General features: G+C 37.3%; 1 protein-coding gene across 3 annotated transcripts in view; it reads right to left on the bottom strand.

The window, feature by feature from the left end:
• ING3 (inhibitor of growth family member 3) overlaps positions 1–930 on the bottom strand; it is a 29,212-nt gene extending 28,282 nt beyond the window's left edge. For 2 of the 3 annotated variants that reach the window (XM_045495422.1, XM_045495423.1), the window contains exons 1-2: positions 762–925; positions 439–510 (exon numbers count right to left, since the gene is read on the bottom strand). In XM_045495422.1, coding sequence (XP_045351378.1) covers positions 439–510; positions 762–789 — 100 coding nt within the window. In that variant the 5' untranslated portion in view covers positions 790–925. Of the gene's footprint in view, positions 1–438; positions 511–761 lie in introns of all 3 variants that reach the window. The other variant, XM_045495424.1, reaches the window with a different exon arrangement.
• Between the last annotated feature and the right edge of the window lie 18,932 nt (positions 931–19,862).

Genomic DNA, 19,862 nt, shown 5'->3' with positions numbered 1-19,862 from the left:
GAACCACATTATCACCTATGCTTCTGTTTTCCGCTCTTGAAAATTTTTGAATAGAATGAACTTTAACAAAAGTATAAATGCTGAAATCTATGTTCCATACATAAGGGCGCAAGTCAAAATCTTCTCAACATTTACACCGATGTGCATTAAAACAGGTATCTACGTCCTCACTGAAGGTACAGAAGCTTTTATTGCAGAGTCTCGAATTCGAGAAGAAACAGACACACGTGCCCTAATGCCTCCTTCTCTTGTAAAAGCAAGGAGAAAAGTAGCGTGGAAAGCAAGAGGCAAGATTAGGCACTGCCTTTTCTTTTTCACAACTCCTTATCCACTAGCCAGTGAGCCGGAGGAGAGTCAAATAGCGGAGGCGATGAAGTCGATGGCAGGGAAGTCTGGACTGAACGCGCGCGGCGAAGAAGGGCAAACGCGCCGACTTACTCTGCACCTGCAGGTCCATCTCGCGCATCTCAGTGAAGCGGTCCCGCAGGTCCATTGGAAGCTGTTCAATCACTGTCAAAGGGAGAGTCCGTCAGAGGGGCGGGGCCAACGGCGAAAGTACGCGCTTACGTCAGTGCGTGCGTGCGTGCGTGCGTGCGGGGGGGGTCGAAGGAGCCGGCAGCCCACAGCGAGGCTGCCAGTTACCGTGAGAAAGAAACATCCCCCGCCTCCCCCTCCCTCCCGCCATCCCGCCTGCCCGTCCACTCGCGCTCTTGCCCGCCCGCAGGTCCCACAGACGGCCCCTGCCAGCGCCGCCCACTCACTTTCCAGATAGTCCTCTAGGTACAACATCGCGGCCCTTAGAGCTGGGGGAACGAGGGGGTCCAGGGGTTTATTTGTGTCACTCGCTGTCGCCGGAGTTTTGTCCCTTCCAATATGGCGCCTCCGCTAGCAGCACCCGCTCAGCTTCGGCGGAAAAAAAAAAAAAAAAAAGAAAAAAAAAAACCACTTTGGCGCCTGACGGCGCTTGCCTCACTGCCGCCCGGAGCTGTCATTGGTTGGCTGAAGCAATGACGTAAGCCGACCGGAGCCCGCCCCCGTGCCATTGTGGGAAGTGTAGTTTCATTCCCTCCCAGCAGTTATTAACGTGCTGGCAGTTCCTCATGTAGAAACTACAAAAACCAGGCGTCCTTGCGAATGGAGCGCAACAGAATCTGAAATGCGGTGCCTATGTTTATTTGTTGATTTTTTGCACAGGGGATGACGGGAGTTGTATGCGCCTGCAGAACACAACTAGGAACAACTTTTCACCTGTTCTTTACTGCTATGATTCCATACCATAGCGTTTGTGAGTCATAGATTTCAGATAGTGCTAGGCAAATAGAAAATGTTCCAACGCTAGAATAATTAGCAAAGTTCGGGCGACTTGGATTGTTTAAAACAGAACTCTCTGTTGGAATTTATCCTTAGTATCCACTGCTAAAAATATAAATGGGACTTTTGGTTGGCTTCCATGTAACTAAAATAGTGTACACTAAGAATATGGGGTGAATATGAATTTCCCATATTAAAAGATGCAAAAATAGCCCTTTATAGTCTCCTACACATTTTATTTTGCGGTCTGTCTCACTGTCATGGTAATGTAATTGAACTATACATAGAACCTGCACCCACAGAAAAGAAGAAATAGTGAACAGGTAGAAATAACGGATGAAAACTTAATATCTAAGGAGCTGTTCTAATAATCACTTTAGATTACGTTGAGTAAACAGCCTGTATTAGATGTCTATTTCTACCTTTTGACTCCTCCCCGCACATGCTCCACCGTGATGTATTTAGTCTTTCTCTGCTCAGTTTTCTTTTTCTTAAAAACGTTCGCACTCAATAAAGGTTGGATTTTGTTCTTTTCCACCTGTCTTAGCTCTATCTGTTTTTGAGGGAAATTTGTCTTTGGTTCATAATTTAATGTTCTATTTAAATATTTTTCAGATTGGAGTTGAAACATTTTATGCATTTAAGTTTCTTGCTTTCCCCCTCCTTTACATTTTCTTATACTCAAGATTTTCACCGCTCTTAATCAGGAGACTTACCTGTCATTTTGATGAATGTCAAAGGAAACTTACCTCAGTTCTAATAATTAACTAGTTTACTTTCTGTACTTTTATCTAAAATCTGGTGCTTTCAGTCTTCCTCCCTCCCACATTCCTTCCCTTCCTTCCTTCCTTCCTTCCTTCCTTCCTTCCTTCCTTCCAACTTCCTTCCTTCCTTCCTTCCGGCTGCTTTTAAGATCTCTTAGATATTTTTGCAGATATTTTTGCAGTTTCTCAGGGGTGAATCTAGGCTTGTAGTTTCTTTCTTTCTTTCTTTCTTTCTTTCTTTCTTTTCTTTTCTTTTCTTTTCTTTTCTTTTCTTTTCTTCTTACCGTTCAAAAAAATTTTAAGCCATGCTTAGGATTTGAAAGGACTGCTGAATCTCAAGATTAATGTCCTGTAATGATTGTAGAAAATTCTCAACCATTTTCTCTTATGTGTTGCTTGTTTTCCATGTTCTCCATTATCTTTTAGAACATCTATGAGACACCTCTAAGACTTTCTCACTTTATCCTCCACTTTTTGGTCTTTATTTTATATGGTCCGTCTAAATATTTTCAGATAACTTTTAATTTTTACAAATTCTATTTGATTCTTTTTGAGCCATTTTCTAATTTCTTATACATATTAAACATCACATGAACATCAAACAATCTATATTCTGTATCTGTTACATCCCAAACTGGACGTTTTATGGATCTTTTGTGCTGTTTCTTCTAGCTTTTGCTCATGGTGCCTATTTCTTTGTGGATTGTGATTTTGGATTCTGCACTCATGTTTCTGGGGTTGTAACTGTCAGAATTATTGGAGGCCAGAGTTAAAATTGAGTTTTCCTAGACAGTATTGGAATTTGCTTCTGCAAAAACCTAGGACCAGATTAAAATTTTCACTTAAAGTGTATTGGACTGCACAGATAGATTTCAGTTGGCCCCAGATCGAAATGGCTTGGATTTGATTCTCAGAGGACATTCCCAGAAGAGACTTTGTCTTTCTTTCCTGGATTCCAAGGTCAAGTCAGCCATCCAATTTCTGACAAGTCAGAAATCTGACTTATGCATCAGATTTCTTCCTCATTCACCCTTACACTGGGAATGTAGTCCTTTAGGGCTTCAGATATTTGCCCCCCCCGTTAGACTCCTCCTTTTAGATGGGTTCTTGGCTTTATTTCCTGACATTGGCATGCTGCACAGCTACAAAAGCAGGAGCTGTAGGTGTCCAGAATTTGACAGATAATCTCTTGACAAAATCCCACTTTGGCCCTCACTTATTTTTCAGGATACTCTCATTTTTCTTCTTTTTTTTCTTTTGTTCCTTTCTGAGTATTCCTTCATTTCCTACCCGTTCATCAATGTATTTGATTTTTTTTTTAACCTAGCAGTTTTCAGCAGGTGTTTTTTTCAGAATAGCTAAAATAGCATGCTATGAGAAACAAGAGAAATAGAAACTGAAGTCTGTCATTTTAGTGAAAACTGAGCTTCTTCAGGGAGTTTTCCATTTTATAGAAAAATTAAATAATAGGAGGATCCCAGTTCATTCAATATACATACATACTTCAGAAAAACCAAAACATAATAAAACTTACATGCTATGTATTTTAGTTAACGAATGTAATACTCATTTATGGACCATGTATCACATGCAGAAAATTATACATGTACACACATACGATAGTTTCTTACATCATTAGACTGTATAGTAGGTGCTACTTGGGGTGCCTGCCCACTCACAACCACTACCGTGTTTTTTGGCAGTGCTCCTTATATACAGGGGTGACGGTATCAGAACTACGTTATTGTGCTCTCTGATCCTTGCTCATTAATTTACCAGGGATGGACCAAAGCTGGGCCTATTAGATGCACTCTCTTGGGATCTGAAATTGGGAATGAAGAGACTTGGAGACTGAAGGCATCGTGGCAGATCTGCAGCACAATAAATACATGGTCCACAAGCTTCTGCTGCTTCTCCTTGCTTTCTCCCCCCCTTTCTCTGTCACTTTCTCACTAGTCACTAGTTGTATGACATTGAGAAAGTTATTTTAACACTCTGTCTCCAATTCCTCATTTGTAAATGGAAATAGCAATAGTAGCTAGTATTAGAGGGAAATAATACTGTCTATGCAAAGCACTTAGGTTGATGCCCAGTGAATGGTATGATGCAATAAATGTCAGCTTCTATTACCGTCCTCAATGAGTCCCCACCTAAGTTACTCAGGTTGTAGATGCTCCTTTGTGCTTCTCTGAATTTTGCCTCGTGCCCCTGTTTATTTTGTGGCTGGGCACCACCTAGAACTCTAGGATTATCTCACCGCCAACTGTTGTAATGCCACTATCATGTGAAATTCAAAGGAGAAGTGATGTGGGGAGGGTTATATCAGAGTACTACTTAAAAATGGATGCAAAATATGACTGTTACCGAGTCTAAGAGAAAGGAAATTTTAAAGTCTTCATATTGCATGTTTTCAGGCAGACCTTTGCCTTACGTCTTAAGATTCTGCCACTTCTGTATCTTATAAAGAAAACTCCATCCTCAAATCTTCATAGTAAAACTTTGAAATAAAATATTTCTTAGCTTTGGGCCAAGTAGTGTATCCTCTCTGACAGACTTCTGTAATATGGGAAGAAAGCAACTAAAATTCTGTCTTTACATGAATGACTCTAATTTTACATCTTTTAAAATCCATTGAGTCACTCACTGGATCAGTTATAAGCAGCAGGATAATAGCCTTCACTTTGAGTATCTCTGGATGTTTCCAGCCTTTCCTACTCAAAATACCCACTAAAAAAACTTCTAGGGAAGGTTCTAGTTTCCTGACCTTGTTTGTGGGTGTTTGCGATAGAGAATCCGGAGAAGAAGGGAGAAGGGAAGAAGACAACAGGGGATTAATGGGAGGGTGGGGGTTCAATGGATGGGAGAAGGAAGATATCGAACAGGGTGACGGAGAGATAGATATGAAGCTGTTATAAAACCATTCCCTCCAAACAAAGGGAAATTTGAGATAAAAAATAAGAAAAAGCTTGAAACAAAGAGAATGAAATCCTCAGGTGCCAGAAGTGAAAAGTAAACTCAAAGTCGCAGTAGTGAACAGGAGTTGGAGCTGAAGGAGTAGAGGGTTAGTTTATAGGCCTTAACTGTTGGGTCTTGGGTTCTGACTATAGCAGAATGAAGACACTGCAAATTTTGAAATGAACTTCTAGACCCAGGGTGGAGCTGGGCCATGTTTGCAAACTGAAACTTGGATGATAATTGTCACATCCCTGTAAATGTTGCGCTTGATCAGAAATGCATTATCTTCCAATCAGCCAATCCCCAGATGCCAAGTTAATTCTAGGCTTTATACTTACTTTCTTATTCTTTCTCATGTGAAGGAAGGTTGACTCCTTCCTTCCTGAAGGAAGGTGTGGCTCGAGCTACTCAGATATTTTTATTTTTTTCTTCCTTGTTCTTTATTCTTTATCCTATAAAATCTTCCTACTTTCTACCCCATTTTGCAGTTCTCTGAAAGGAGACTGTCCACTTTGTTGAAGTGTTACAGTTTTTTTGCTTGTTGATTTTTGTTTTGTATCATCTAAATTACCTTCTTTAATCTTTTTGTAAACACAAAAAGGGGGTCGTATACTTGTAGGGAAACTAAAGATAACCATCTTGCAAAAAGCCAGCAATCTCAACAGACTGCTTCAGTGAAACTGACTGGGGAAACATCAAAGAAGCCACCCACCCATCTAAAATCAAGGGAGAGAAGGCAGCCCAGAGGAATTTAGACCTCAGACCTGCACCGTGCCTGAATGTGGAGTCCAAATTCATACTCCTGACAAGGTACAGAGACCCTTTACCAAGATAGTAAACATCGGTCTGGCCCATTTGAACCATGAAGGGACCCATATAGGAGACAAATACGATACCCATTAGGATTGTGCCTCAAGCTAGGACACAAAGAACAGCAACTTGTGTTGGAAATAAGCACACGTTCAAATATTACAAACCACTTAGGAAACAAAGACTCTGAGAGACTTCAGCAGATAGAATAAACAGGGAATTCTAAATGTAAGTATCAGAAGTTATCATTGGTGAAATCAACCCAGAAAGTAGAACAAATGAGCAGAGAAAATCAAAAAGATATAAAAATTGGAGAGTCAATCTTGAAGTTCCAATATCTGATTAATAGGAGTTCCTGAAAGAGAGAACAGAAAAAAAAAATGGAGACACTAAAGACTATATGCTCTATCATGACATTGAGATGAAGTTTCTGAATAGATACATGGTGATAGAGGAGAGTGGCCACCTCTGGGGAAATCGGGTACTTGACTAATCTTAGAACCGTTCCTGACAAGAACTGTTTCTTATGCACTGCTCCATTGCAGAAGGCCCTAAATTCTACTTGTTGCATGAATAAATAGAAGCAGGATTGGCTGGATGAAGCCTTTCAAATCAGACAAACCTGAGTTTGAACACCGTCTCTGTTGTTTGTTCATGTGACCTGAACCAAGTTACTTAATGTCCCTAACATAGTTTCCTCATCCGTGAAATGAGAGTAAGGAAGGGTAACTGGCACTGTCAGAATATGGGGAGGCTCAGAGAAAATAATGAATAAGAGTATCTAGCACCGTGACCTGTGCAGAAATGTAATCATGAAACAATGTTATTTGTAGAAGTGACAGCACCATTAGGTAAATGGTCTAGTAAGTGCCGGTCCAAGGGCATCCCGATGGGAATGTTTGCCCCAGAGCAGACAAATAAGGGAAATCGTTGTCTTTGGGATTTAAAAACAATAATAAAACTGACTTTTACGGTCTGCTTTTATTTTTACTATGTGCCAGCAATTCTAAATAATGTCAGTGATAAAATATTTCTCCCTGAAAAAAAAAATTTTGTTGGTTTAAGTTCTAAACTATCTCTGAAGTTGTGGTTGAAGTTAATAAGTGGCACTACATATTCCTGTTAAATAATGGCTTGGACAGAAACGTTGAAAGCACAGTGATTATAAAGACAAAGACACGGAACTTGAGTTATTTCAATTATAGAATACTATATGATCACTTGTTGGAGTTTTTCTTTGTATTTAAAATTTAAAACAGTAAAACTGACTATAAACTACCAAGTATGATATTTTTGCTCATCAAATGCAAATTTTAGTTCATACATGAAACATATTACTGAATTTAATATCTTGAAAATACAAATGTATTATTTTCAAATTGTTATTCTTATTTAACTGGTACTTAATTGCTATTATATTTTTTTTTTAATTTTTTTTTCAACGTTTATTTATTTTTGGGACAGAGAGAGACAGAGCATGAACAGGGGAGGGGCAGAGAGAGAGGGAGACACAGAATTGGAAACAGGCTCCAGGCTCTGAGCCATCAGCCCAGAGCCTGACGCGGGGCTTGAACTCCTGGACCGCGAGATCATGACCTGGCTGAAGTCGGACGCTTAACCGACTGCGCCACCCAGGCGCCCCCCCTTTTTTTTTTTTTTTAATTTTTTTTTTCAACGTTTATTTATTTTTGGGACAGAGAGAGACAGAGCATGAACGGGGGAGGGGCAGAGAGAGAGGGAGACACAGAATCGGAAACAGGCTATATTTTAATGTTATTAGTGCAAAAAGCCCATATGTTTTTCCTTTTTCAAAAAAATGCTTGAATATAATTAAAAGGAATTAATCTATTACTTTTTTCTTTTTCACTGTAAAATTAATTAATTAATTATTCATTGTAAGCATGATTATGTAATGAAGTTTAACAAAAGAAATTTTATACTGTCTGAGTTTCTTTTCTGGCCATTATCATCATTTATTTCATGTAATGATTATTTTTGAAAATAACTTTCTTGTTAAGGAAAGGGGTATATTGGGGCACCTGAGTGAGTCAGTCGGTCGATTAACCCGCTTGACTTCAGCTCAGGTCATGATCTTACGGGTTCATGAGTTCGAGCCCCATGTCATGGTCTGTGCTGACAGATAGGAGCCTGGAGCCTGCTTCAGATTCTGTGTCTCACCCTCTCTATGCCCCTCCCCCACTCGCATTCTGTCTCTTTCTCTCTCAAATAAACATTAAAAAATTTTTTTTAGAAGAGAAAAATTTAGAAAGAAGAAAAGGGGTATATTAGGGAAATGATTTGCTTCATGTGTCAGATATGTTAGGTATGCTTATTAAAGGCTTCTCACAGAAAGCAAGTGTAAGTTTATTTGTACACAATGGTATCATTGTAACTATTTCCTGTGTTTGATATTGAAAGCCTTAGGCTCACTAACATTCATTTTCATGAGATTAGTAATTAAAGATAAATTATCTTTAAATAAAAAGATGAAAAAATTAAAGATAAGTTATCTTCGTTTTGTGACATGGTATGAAAATATTTCAGTGAGTGGGAGGAATTCTAACATTGCTGGAAAACATTTAAAGATTCTTCTTTTTTTTTTTCTTTTGTCCTTTAATCAGTCAGGTGCTTGATGATATTGACAAGAAGTGGTATTTGGAAAATTCAAGCTTTTAAAAATTTTTATTTAAAACTTCGTTTTTAATAAATCCAAATCATTAGGGGCCGAGGAAGCTTTATTTTGCTAGTAGAGGTAAAGTGCTTTTCTAAACTTGGTTGAGGACATAAGAGTGTGAAAATATGACAATACAGTGCATTTTTACACTCTGTGTATGAATATCTTATGAGACTTACTACATTGTAGAATAAACCTGCCTCCCCCATTAATTTGGAATTCTTCAAAGGTAGAGACTATGTTTTATTTATCTGTTGATCCACAGATCTGGCAGGTAATATGAGTTCAATAAAGATATAATGAATTATTGAATGAACGAATGCATGAACATCAAGCACAAGTTCCTAAGTTTCCAAGTTCAGATCAGAGGGGGCAAGATGAAGTTATCCTGATTGTTAACTACTGAGCTCTGTGAATAAAATAGGTTTCCAGTGGTCATTCAAACAACTGGACTGGAATGCTGAGAAGAATTTTCTAAACAGAAGCCTTTGAAAAACTCTAAAATTCAGGAGTAGATTGACTTCCAAAGTGGTTTTTAATTAGGCTTGCCTAGAGGAGGAAGCAGAGGGAAAATGAAAGTAATATGATAATTCATGGTAGTTTATATTTTAAAAAACCCTTTGAAAGCTAGATGTTAATCGAGGCAAATACATAGGCTCCTGGGGAACATGAGTTAGAATATTACTACAGTTCATTTCAGTAAACATTTATTGAACAGGACCTACCACCGTTTCAAACATGAGCAAGACACAGTCCCTGTTCTTGCAGGATGCACAGCTTGGTAAGAGAAGCAGAGGTTAGGGATATTATTCAAATACAATGTAGTACGTGCTATATAAGATGATCAAATTTTGAGGAAGGGACTAAGAGGAATTTATATAAATTTAACGAAGAAATGATGATTTCTTGGGGTGCCTGGGTGGGTCAGTCAGCGGAGTGTCCAACTTCGCTCAGGTCATGATCTCACAGCTCATGAGTCTGAACCCCACGTCAGGCTCTGTGCTGACAGTTCAGACCCTGGAGCGTGCTTCAGATTCTGTATCTCCTTCTCTCTCTGTGCCTCCCCTGCTGGCACTCTTTCTTTCTCTCAAAAATAAACAAACTTAGGGGCGCCTGGGTGGCGCAGTCGGTTAAGCGTCCGACTTCAGCCAGGTCACGATCTCGCGGTCCGTGAGTTCGAGCCCCGCGTCGGGCTCTGGGCTGATGGCTCAGAGCCTGGAGCCTGTTTCCGATTCTGTGTCTCCCTCTCTCTCTGCCCCTCCCCCGTTCATGCTCTGTCTCTCTGTCCCAAAAATAAATAAACGTTGAAAAAAAAAAATAAACAAACTTAAAAAAAAAAAAAAAACAAATGATGATTTCTTTGATGAAGAGTGAACTATAGATTAAACAAAAATATAAAGTGCTGGAGACCAATATAAAGATGCAGTGGATAAAATATCCACATATGTAAGTACTTTGAAGCCATTAAATATTAGATTTTTGATGACTATCTGAGTAGATATTAAAGTACAACATATTCAGGAATTCTAAGCAGCTGACTTTCACTGATACAACCCTAATTGGTTATTTAAAAATTTAGATAATTTAGATAAAAATTTAGATATTTAAAAATTCGGATACAATTTAGACACCCTATGTCATCAGGAAACATGGAAATTGAAAGGAGATACCACTACCTACCTAACAGAATGGCCACAATCTGGAACACTGAGAACACCAAATGCTGGCTGGGACGTGGAACAAGAACTCTCATTCGTTGTTGGTAATGCAGAACAATACAACCACTGTGGACAATGGAATATTATTCGGTGCTAAAAAGAAATGAACTATGAAGGCATAAAAAGACATGGAGGAACTTTAAATGCATACTACTAAGTGAAAGAAGCCAATCTGAAAAGACCGCATAGTTAACTCCAACTACATGTCGTTCTGGAAAAGCCAAAACTGTGGAGGCGATAACAAGACCAGTGGTTGCCAGGGGTGGGGAGGGGGATTGGAGGTATTTTAGAGCAGTGAGACTACTCTGTATGATGTTATAATGGTGGATTCATGCCATTATATATTAGTCCAAACCCACAGAGTGTACAACACCAAACACGAGCCATATTCTAACTATGGAGTTAGGGTGATTATGGTGTGTCAACGTAAGTTCATCAACTGTGACAAAGGTGCCTATTGGTGGAGGGTACTGATAGTGGGAGAGGCTGTGCGTGTGTGGAGGCAGGGATTATGGGGAATCTCTGATCTTCCCCCTCAATTTTACTTAACTGCTCTAAAAAATAAAGTCTTAATAAAAAAATAAATAAAACAAAAACTGAGATACGTCCACTCGTTGGTATATAGAAGCTTCTCTGAGTCACCAGAGAGTCCCATACCACCCTGGCTTCCCTGGTCCTTTCTATGGGATTATCTGGGGCTCTTCCATTATGTAACTACTATGGCGTTGACACATAGCACCAGGACCTGCTCCAGTCATGTCAGCCTCTGGGTTATTAGTTATTTTAAATATCGCTCCTGTATTCATTATAAAGTAAAAAAAAAAAAAAAAAAAAAAAAAAAAAGATTACAAATACTGTGTGGAATATGATAGCACTTTGTAAAAAAAAAATGTGTATGTGGATAGATACATATTTACATACAGATACATTTCTACTTAGACTGGAATCTATGTAGAAAGTTAACCATAGTTACTTCTGAACGATCACAGAATTATAGGTGACTATATTTTCTTTACAAATTTCTATCTCTTCCAAGCCTCAAAATTATTTTATAATCAGAAATATATATGTGGAAACACAGAGAGAGAAAGAGAGAGACAGAGAATGAGAAATGAAAGCAATCATATTGGTAACCTATGTAGTGAGTTATGTCTGTGCCCCCAAACTGTTCCAAGTTCTATAAAACTGGGCAAATATGTTGTAACTCTTCTTAGAATAATCAATTTTGTTCTCAAAAGTGTTTCGTGCTGAGCTAATATTGCTGTCAGGATCAAAGTGGTGTCCAACTTTCAAAATACCAAGCCAAGTCATTAAGCAAAATAAGCATTCAGGATTCTAAGTCTCATTATCTAGTCCCATTACCGGCTGTGGGTCAGACACATAAAGGTCAGGATCTGGGGGAAGCAGATACACAAATAGGAAATGAGGTTAAGAACACCAGGAGGAAAGGGTTATTTGCCAAGTTAAATCTCAGAACACGGGACAACATACAAAATGCTAAGTTGAGGTCAGCTGAGGTAGTAGAAATGACATGATTTGCATTTTTGGAGCTAAGAAAAAGAGTCTGTTCTGAATGGCAACTTAAGTCCTGCTTCTGCACCTATTTTCACTGTGCTGATGGCTGGAGGTGAAGATACCAAGAGGAAAAGTACCATCAGCGTCATTGGGTTGCTTTCTCTTCTAGCTCAACATGTGAGTGTGTTTTTAGGACGGAAATGATGGAGTAAACAAGTACGTCCATATGCCATCCAGACACAGGTTATAAGTGGATCCTTGAGAACAGGTAACATTCATCGTTCTGTACCTCGGGCCTTCATTCCTAATCAGACCACATTACAGACATGATTGCTAACCTATGCACCAGTGGTTCTCAACCAGGAGTGATTTTTGCCCCCTTGGGGATATTTGGAAATAACTGGAGACATTTTTAGTAGTCACGACTTGAATACGTAGTACTGGCATCTAGTGGATAGAAGCCAGGGCTGCCTTTAAACATCCTGAGATACTCAGGACAGCCCCCTGCAGCAAATAGTTATTGGGTCCAAAATGTCAATAATGCCAAGGTTGAGAACACCTGCTGCAGACCGACGTTGTGGTTGAAGAGTACCCCAACATTCTTGGGTCAGTGTTCCATGCCTGTTAGTGACATTATCCCCCCTTAACGAAGTAGTGTTGGCCTAAGAAAATTGTACAGCAGAGGGCAGTGATAGACACATTTTTAGGTTATATTATCATTTGTCCTCCAATGGTTTTCTTTCTTTTCCTACTTCTCTAGTCCTGAAAACAAAAATAATAATAGAAGCAGAATGAAACCAAAGAAAATAAGTGTATTTTTTGAGAAAAAAAATCACCACATTTTATGCAAAGATGTACTAGAAATTTCAAAATAGAAGTTCCACAGATACAAGAACCATGACTTTTAAATTTTCTTAGTGTATATCGTGAGCACTGAATCTGCAACTTTTACTCATTTAAAAAAATTACAGAGGCACCTGGGTGGCTCAGTCTGCTGAACATCTGACTCTTGATTTCTGCTCAGGTCACGACCTGCTCATGTCACAGTCCTGAGAGCGAGCTCCACCCAGCATGGATTGCCTCCCCCCTTCCCTTTCCCCTTCCCCAATCACGTTTGTGCTCTCTTTCTCTCAGTCTGAAAAGTAATTAGCAAACGCATCTAAATATTAGTAAATAAAATATATCACCGAATACCATCGTATAATTGATTGTACTTTTTTTGGTAGACTATTCTATTATTTAATAACTCTTATTTTGTTGAACTACTAAACCAGTGCTCTTTACTATAAATATATGTTCTCTTATAGTTAATTTAATGAAACTCAGAGACATTTACTGTCCTTACATCAAACTCTACCTGCTCAAGAAACTTTCAAAATATATGCTTAGCTTTTTTCCAAACTAAATAAATAATCATGGGGATATAATGTACAGCATGGTGACCATAGTGAATAATACTGCATTGCATATTTGAAAGTTGCTAAGAGTAGATCTCAAAAGTTCTCATCACAAGAAAAAAAATCTGTAACTATGTGTGGTGACAAATGTTCACTACATTTATCATGATGAGCATTTAGTAATACAAATATTGAATCATTATGTTGTACACCTGAAACTAATATAAGGTTATATGTCAATTATACTTCAGTAAGGAAAAAAGAAAAAGAAAACTGCAGACCAATAAAACTCATGAACATAGACACTAAGAGCCCTTAAAATATTAGTAAATCAAATCTACCAATATATAAAAATTATTACTATAGTATAACCAGGTGAGGTTTATATCAGGAATGTAAAATTAGTTTAATCTTCAAAAATTAATCAGTGGAACTCACCGTTTATCAGAATACAGGAAAAAAATCATACCTAATATCACAGGTTTAAATAAAACCTGCATAGGGGCGCCTGGGTGGCGCAGTCGGTTAAGCGTCCGACTTCGGCCAGGTCACGATCTCGCGATCCGTGAGTTCGAGCCCCGCGTCAGGCTCTGGGCTGATGGCTCAGAGCCTGGAGCCTGTTTCCGATTCTGTGTCTCCCTCTCTCTCTGCCCCTCCCCCATTCATGCTCTGTCTCTCTCTGTCCCAAAAATAAATAAACGTTGAAAAAAAAAAATAAAATAAATAAATAAAACCTGCATAATAAATAAAATAAAATAAATATAAATAAATAAATAAATAAATAAATAAATAAATAAATAAAATAAAATCTGCAAAATTCAACACCAATTCAGGATTTTGAAAACAACCTTCAACAAACTTGAATAAATAAAAGGGATCTTTCTCAATTGGATAAATGCTATTTTCAACAGTCTTATAGCTGTCATCATATTTAATGATGAACTATTGAACACTTTCTCCCTAGGACTAGGAATAAAACTGGAAAAATTTCCTTACTACCACTTTTCAACATTATTTTAGAGGTTCTACCCAGTGTAATTGGATACAAAATAGAAAAGAAGCGGTAAAATTGTCCATTTCAGTTTGCTAGGGCTTCTGTAACATAGCTCCACAGCAGAGAGGCTTAAACAATAGCTCTAGCCTTTTTTTTTTTTTTTAATGTTTATTTATTTTTGAGAGAGAGAAAAAGAGCACAAGCTGGGGAGGGGCAGAGACGGAGGGAGGCACAGAATGGAAAGCAGTCTCCAGGCTCTGAGCTGTTAGCACAGAGCCCAATGTGGGGTTCAAACTCAGGGACCTGAGCTTAACTCAGAAGCTTAACCGAATGAGCCACCAGGGCTCCCTGCTCTAGCTTTTGATTTAGCATTTTGGATGTTTTTCTGCTGACATATCAAATATAAGACATAATGTTTCCTATGAGTACTCCCAGCTAAATTTTCTGCATGGAAGAAACTGCTTTCTAGGTTGTCGTGAGGATTTTCTCTCTCCCATTCACAATGCTTTCTACTTTAAAGCCATGTAGTGTCATCTGGTAGAAAGAGTTCATGATGATCTATGTGTGTCCACAATGTTTAGAGCTATCTTTTCCTAGTTTATCTGTCATGACTTTGTTATTATTGTCAATATAATAAGTATTAGTATTATTACCAAGGGGAAGAATGATAGCACTGAATCTTGAAAAATGGCTCATCTCAAACTCTCTGACTTTTTTTATGTTGGTTTGGATTTTTGTTGGCTTCTTACTTGACTGCCTTGTGGTCACATAATGTGTTCTGTGTTGTTTCTGTATTTTAGAATTTATTGAATTTTTGTGGCTTAATAGGTGATCAATTTTTGTAAGTGCTTACAGGGATTTTTAAAAAGTTGTTTTTGTTTTTGAGGATATTGAATTCAATATCTGTCTATAGGTTCTGAGGTATTGTTATTTAGGGCCTTATAGCCTTACTTGTTTTTCTGTCTACTTGATCTATCATGTACTGACTTAGGTATTGTTGTTTTTCTATGTCTACTTGTATTTTCTGCAGCTTTGGTTTTTTGAATTTAGAGCTGTTATTTGGTGCATAAAAATCCTCGAGAGATATGATGAATTGCATTCTTAATTGTTTGAAAGTGTTCATTTTTTAACACCTTTTGCTTTGCCTTAATAGTTTTCTAGTTCTAATATTGCAAATCCTACTTTTTCCAACATGATTTGTATTTGTTTGCTCTTTTGCTTTCAACCTTCTTGTCTTTTTATTTCAAATAAGTTTTTCACATCTGGTTGGTTATTATTTTACAGCCAATCTAATAGATTAATGTATTCTATTACACTTAGAATTTGTTAGAAAAAGAGTTCATGATGATCTATATGTGTCCCTAATTTTTAGAGCTATCTCTTCCTAGTTGTCTGTTGTTTTTTAAGAGTCACTTGTTTAAATGAATCTTCCCTCCCATTCTTTTATTTATTTAAAATTTTTAAAATTGTTTATTTGTTTTTAAGAGAGAGAGAGAGGTGGGGAAAGGCAGAGAGGGAGAGAGAGGGAGACACAGAATCTGAAGCGGGCTCCAGGCTCTGAGCTGTTGATGTGGGGCTTGAACTCATGAACCGTGACATTATGACCTCAGCCATAGTCAGCTGCTTAACCAACTGAGCCACCCAGGCTCCCCACCTCCCACTCTTGTAAAGCTCAGAGCTTAAAGTCAAAGTTTATTGAATTATTTAGGAAAATCTTCACTTCTCTTAAGTCTTACCATTTACATAAACTTACCTCTAATGGGGACTGTGATTCTTTTTTTCTCTCCCCACATTCCCTTTCCAGTCTATGGTATAAACACACACTCATACACAACTTGGTTTTTAGGATTATGCAATCATACCTTCTTCCCTCAACAGTAAGCGTGAGTGTTATCCATCTTCATTATAAACTCTTAGAGATAGTGATGTCAGTAACTACCATTTGATGATAATAAATACTGAATACATAGTGCTGTACCACAAACATGTCATTCTTGTGAAAAACTATTTTCTTTAAATTATTTGTATATTTTCAACTGACGGAATAAATTTGGGGTAGGAACTTATCTATTTTAAGATCAAGATGATTAATTACTTGATTTATCAACAGGAAAATGGAATTTCCGTATATCTTCAAACTTGACTTTTAGCCCAGATTTGGACAAATACATACCTTCTCTTTTTAGTTCATTTCATTTACAGCTGAATTAGTCACAGCTTCCTCACAGTCTGCAAAAACATCAGCAGCTATTAACCATTTTATTTCCATCTTGTCAAAAATTTGTTTGAATTAATTTATGTCCTCATTACCTATTCCTCTGTCAGCACAAAGATCTCACATCTTTCAAAGTGATTAATCCTTAGACAAATGAAAGTTAAAAAATCTACTTTCACTTAACATTTTATTTGTGTGTGAGGTAAAAACTACAAGTTCTGAAGACCCATCTTTGTAATTGTTTTATATAAATTAAGATATACTAGAATTTTGAAAGGTTGCTTTTCGATCATTAAAACAGTGAAATATCTCTAAGACTGACTCTTATTCAAAGTGGTAGATTAGAGATGGTTTATTGCTTTTAATGCTACGGCAATATTAGAACATTTGTCAACATTAGTCAAAAATACATTTTGACTTTAATTTTTCTTAAACTTTTTATATTGCATTGTCTTAAAAATATACTGTGCTTTTCAAAAATTAATTGTTAATGTATTGATTAGTAGCATGTGCTTAGGAGTTGGACAGAATGGAATTAAATGCCTTCTTTATAACTCACTGCCTGTTACTTAAACTTTCCTTACCTTAGTTTACTTTATAAAATGAGGATAATAACACTTCCTACTTCATAAGGTTGTTGTAAAGATTAAAAGAGTAAATACATGTAAAGTTCTTAAACGAAGGCCTGACATTTATAAGCACTACAATAATGTTAGCTATATTTTTTTTCCAACATATAGTTTAATAATTAAAATCATGGGCACCAGAGCTGGGAAAACCTGGGGACCAATCCCAGTTTTACCACATGTCAGCATGACACTTACTTGTCTCTCTTTCAAGCTTGCATCTTGAGGGTAATAATACATACTTGCCACAGTAGAAGAAAGTGTAAGCATAATGCCTACCATGAGTTCAGCACTCAATTAATGGCCCAAAAATTCCCAATATGTGTTAGAAAGCCTTTTACATATTTTTTTTCTGACAGAAACCAAAGAGCATCTTTTAATGTTAAGGTAAAGAGAGGCCAAAAGAACAAAAAGAAAAAGATCAGGGAGGAAGAGAGAAAAGAAAAGGAAAAAGACAGGAAAGGAAAAGAATGGAAAGGAAAGGAAAGGAAAGGAAAGGAAAGGAAAGGAAAGGAAAGGGAAAAGAAAATAATAGAAACTTATATTCCATGCTATTTTTAGGTGTATAGAGAATATTATTCCCTTAGCTGCCAGTCTGTGGAAGCAGACAGAATGAAAATCCCTTTTACTCTAGTGAACATAACTCTGTGTTCCTCTTTCCTTATTCCAAAGCCCATTTAGCCTATGTCCTCGTTTATCCACATACAAATTCCGTGCTGATCCTGAGTTTTTGCAGGATTAACAAATGTCTATGTGGGGATGTGCAACATCCCCAAGGTAGTTTTTCAACAGACAAGCCACCATTGAAAGTATTGTTCTTTATAAAAATGCCTATTCCTTGGGAATTGTCCTAAAGGATTCTATTTTGTGAAATGGCTTACTTACTATCTTTTACAGCTAAGTGAGGAGTAGGGCACTATAGAATAAAGTTTGAATGAGGTACATGATGAAGACTATTTTAAAAACCCAGTTGATTTTCTGGAGGGTATGATCTGTTTAGCAGACCCTTGGAAGTTCAGAAAGTAACCACCTTTGAAGAATATTAGATGTAATTTTCTTTAAGTCTAAAATACAAAATAAAAATTATTGTTTTTGTAAATGCCTCTGTTTTGTAAGCACAGAAGAAACTCAATTAAACACTCCTTTAGAATTTTTGTAAATTTTTGTTAATTTATTGATCAAGAAATCATAACTTTAAAATAGTTCCCATTTTACAATGGCTAAAAATAACCTTTTGGGGAAAAAAGCCCAAATTCAGGACTAGAGGTCAGTACAAATAGGACCATGACTCACAGAAATCACATTAATGTTCCATCTGAAAAAACAAGAGGAATAATTTGTATTTATATTTATACTATGCACATATTAGATATAGTAAGACTAATTCAGAGCATTAGATTTCTTCTCTATCCAAAATTGGGCCACTTGTTTTTCAATTGTAGATTCCCTTCCCTGTAGTGCCTTAGTTGGAGTGCAGTCTATGTGGGATGTATTTAGGCATTTCTTTCTCGAAGGACTCGCTGCTAATCGAACTCTGACACTACTAAGCCACGGATCTGAGTCACTGTCATGGCAACCCTTGTGCTTTGAATATTGAATGTTCCTGATTTATTGTTATTGTTCTGCCTGCCTCTTTACTGTCTTAATAATGATTGCAGTATGAATTATATATCTGTTGTGTCACAACACATTAAAACTTAGTGACTTAAAACACCAATAAACTTTTATCATCTCTCACAGTTTCCATGTTGGAATTTGGGAGCTGCATGGCTGGGCAGCAATCCTGACTCAAGGTCTCACAAAAGGATGTAGTCAAAATGCCTGCCAGGACTACAGTCATCTGAAGGCTTGACTGGGACCGGAATATCTGCTTCCCAGGCAGCTCTTTCATGAGGATGGTAAATCGGCACCAGCTTTTAGCAGCAAGCTTCCACTCCTCTCCACATAGATCTTTCCATAAACCTGCTTGAGTGTCCACACTGCACAGTGGCTAGCTTCCCTCAGCACAAGTAATCCAAGAGCAAAACAGAAGCCACAGGGCCTTTTATGACCCAACATCAGTCTTCACAATTCAGCTGATCTAGGACCCAAGAAATCCGAGTCCTACTAGATATACACTTCTCATAATTAAATTATCCAGGCATTAGTAACCATTTTCACTCCCATCGAACCAGTAACCAATAAACTCTGGGTATCTTTTCCCTTCTTGGGCTTAATAGCATTATACTAAGCAGGCTAAACCTTTTTTTCTTTTGTCAGCTGGAGTTTTACACAATTTCCTTCTCTTGAATAAAGTATGTATGGAAATAGTAGAAAGAATATTAACTTCATTGAAGCATGCATTGTCTGGTTAACCATAAATATGGAACTTTTTGTTTTTCCTAACTGTACCACTGCACTTGTTTTCCTGAAAATTACTATTTGTTTGGATCATAGGTTGTGACTCTCTATCCCAAGTTTACTCTAGAGAATAAGATTTTCATGGAAGAAGTTATTGCTTGCTTTTATTAAATTTAAGTTTTCTAGTACCCATTGATTCAAATATAAGTTTTCTTGATAAGAAACAATTTTACCTAACACTAGAATGATTAATGACACATAGCTCTGTAAATCAAGGCACTTATACAAGAATGTAGCAAAATGATAATCCTATAGCTGATTTAATCAGAGTTCTGTTATTACTGACAGAATTCTATAAGCATAGAATTCTATAAAAGCAAAGATATTTATACAGAGAATTTGATAACTCATACACTACCATTAGAACAAAACATTGCTTTATTTTGTTTAATTCTATAAAATAAGAAATACAATGCAATGCAAGTTATGTAAACTAATTATATTGGATTTAGATTTACAGATTTATTGAGCAGATATTAAATT

The sequence above is a fragment of the Leopardus geoffroyi genome, chromosome A2 (genome assembly GCF_018350155.1).
Source record: "Leopardus geoffroyi isolate Oge1 chromosome A2, O.geoffroyi_Oge1_pat1.0, whole genome shotgun sequence".
Lineage (NCBI taxonomy): Eukaryota > Metazoa > Chordata > Mammalia > Carnivora > Felidae > Leopardus > Leopardus geoffroyi.
This window is presented reverse-complemented; position numbering and strand designations above follow the sequence as displayed.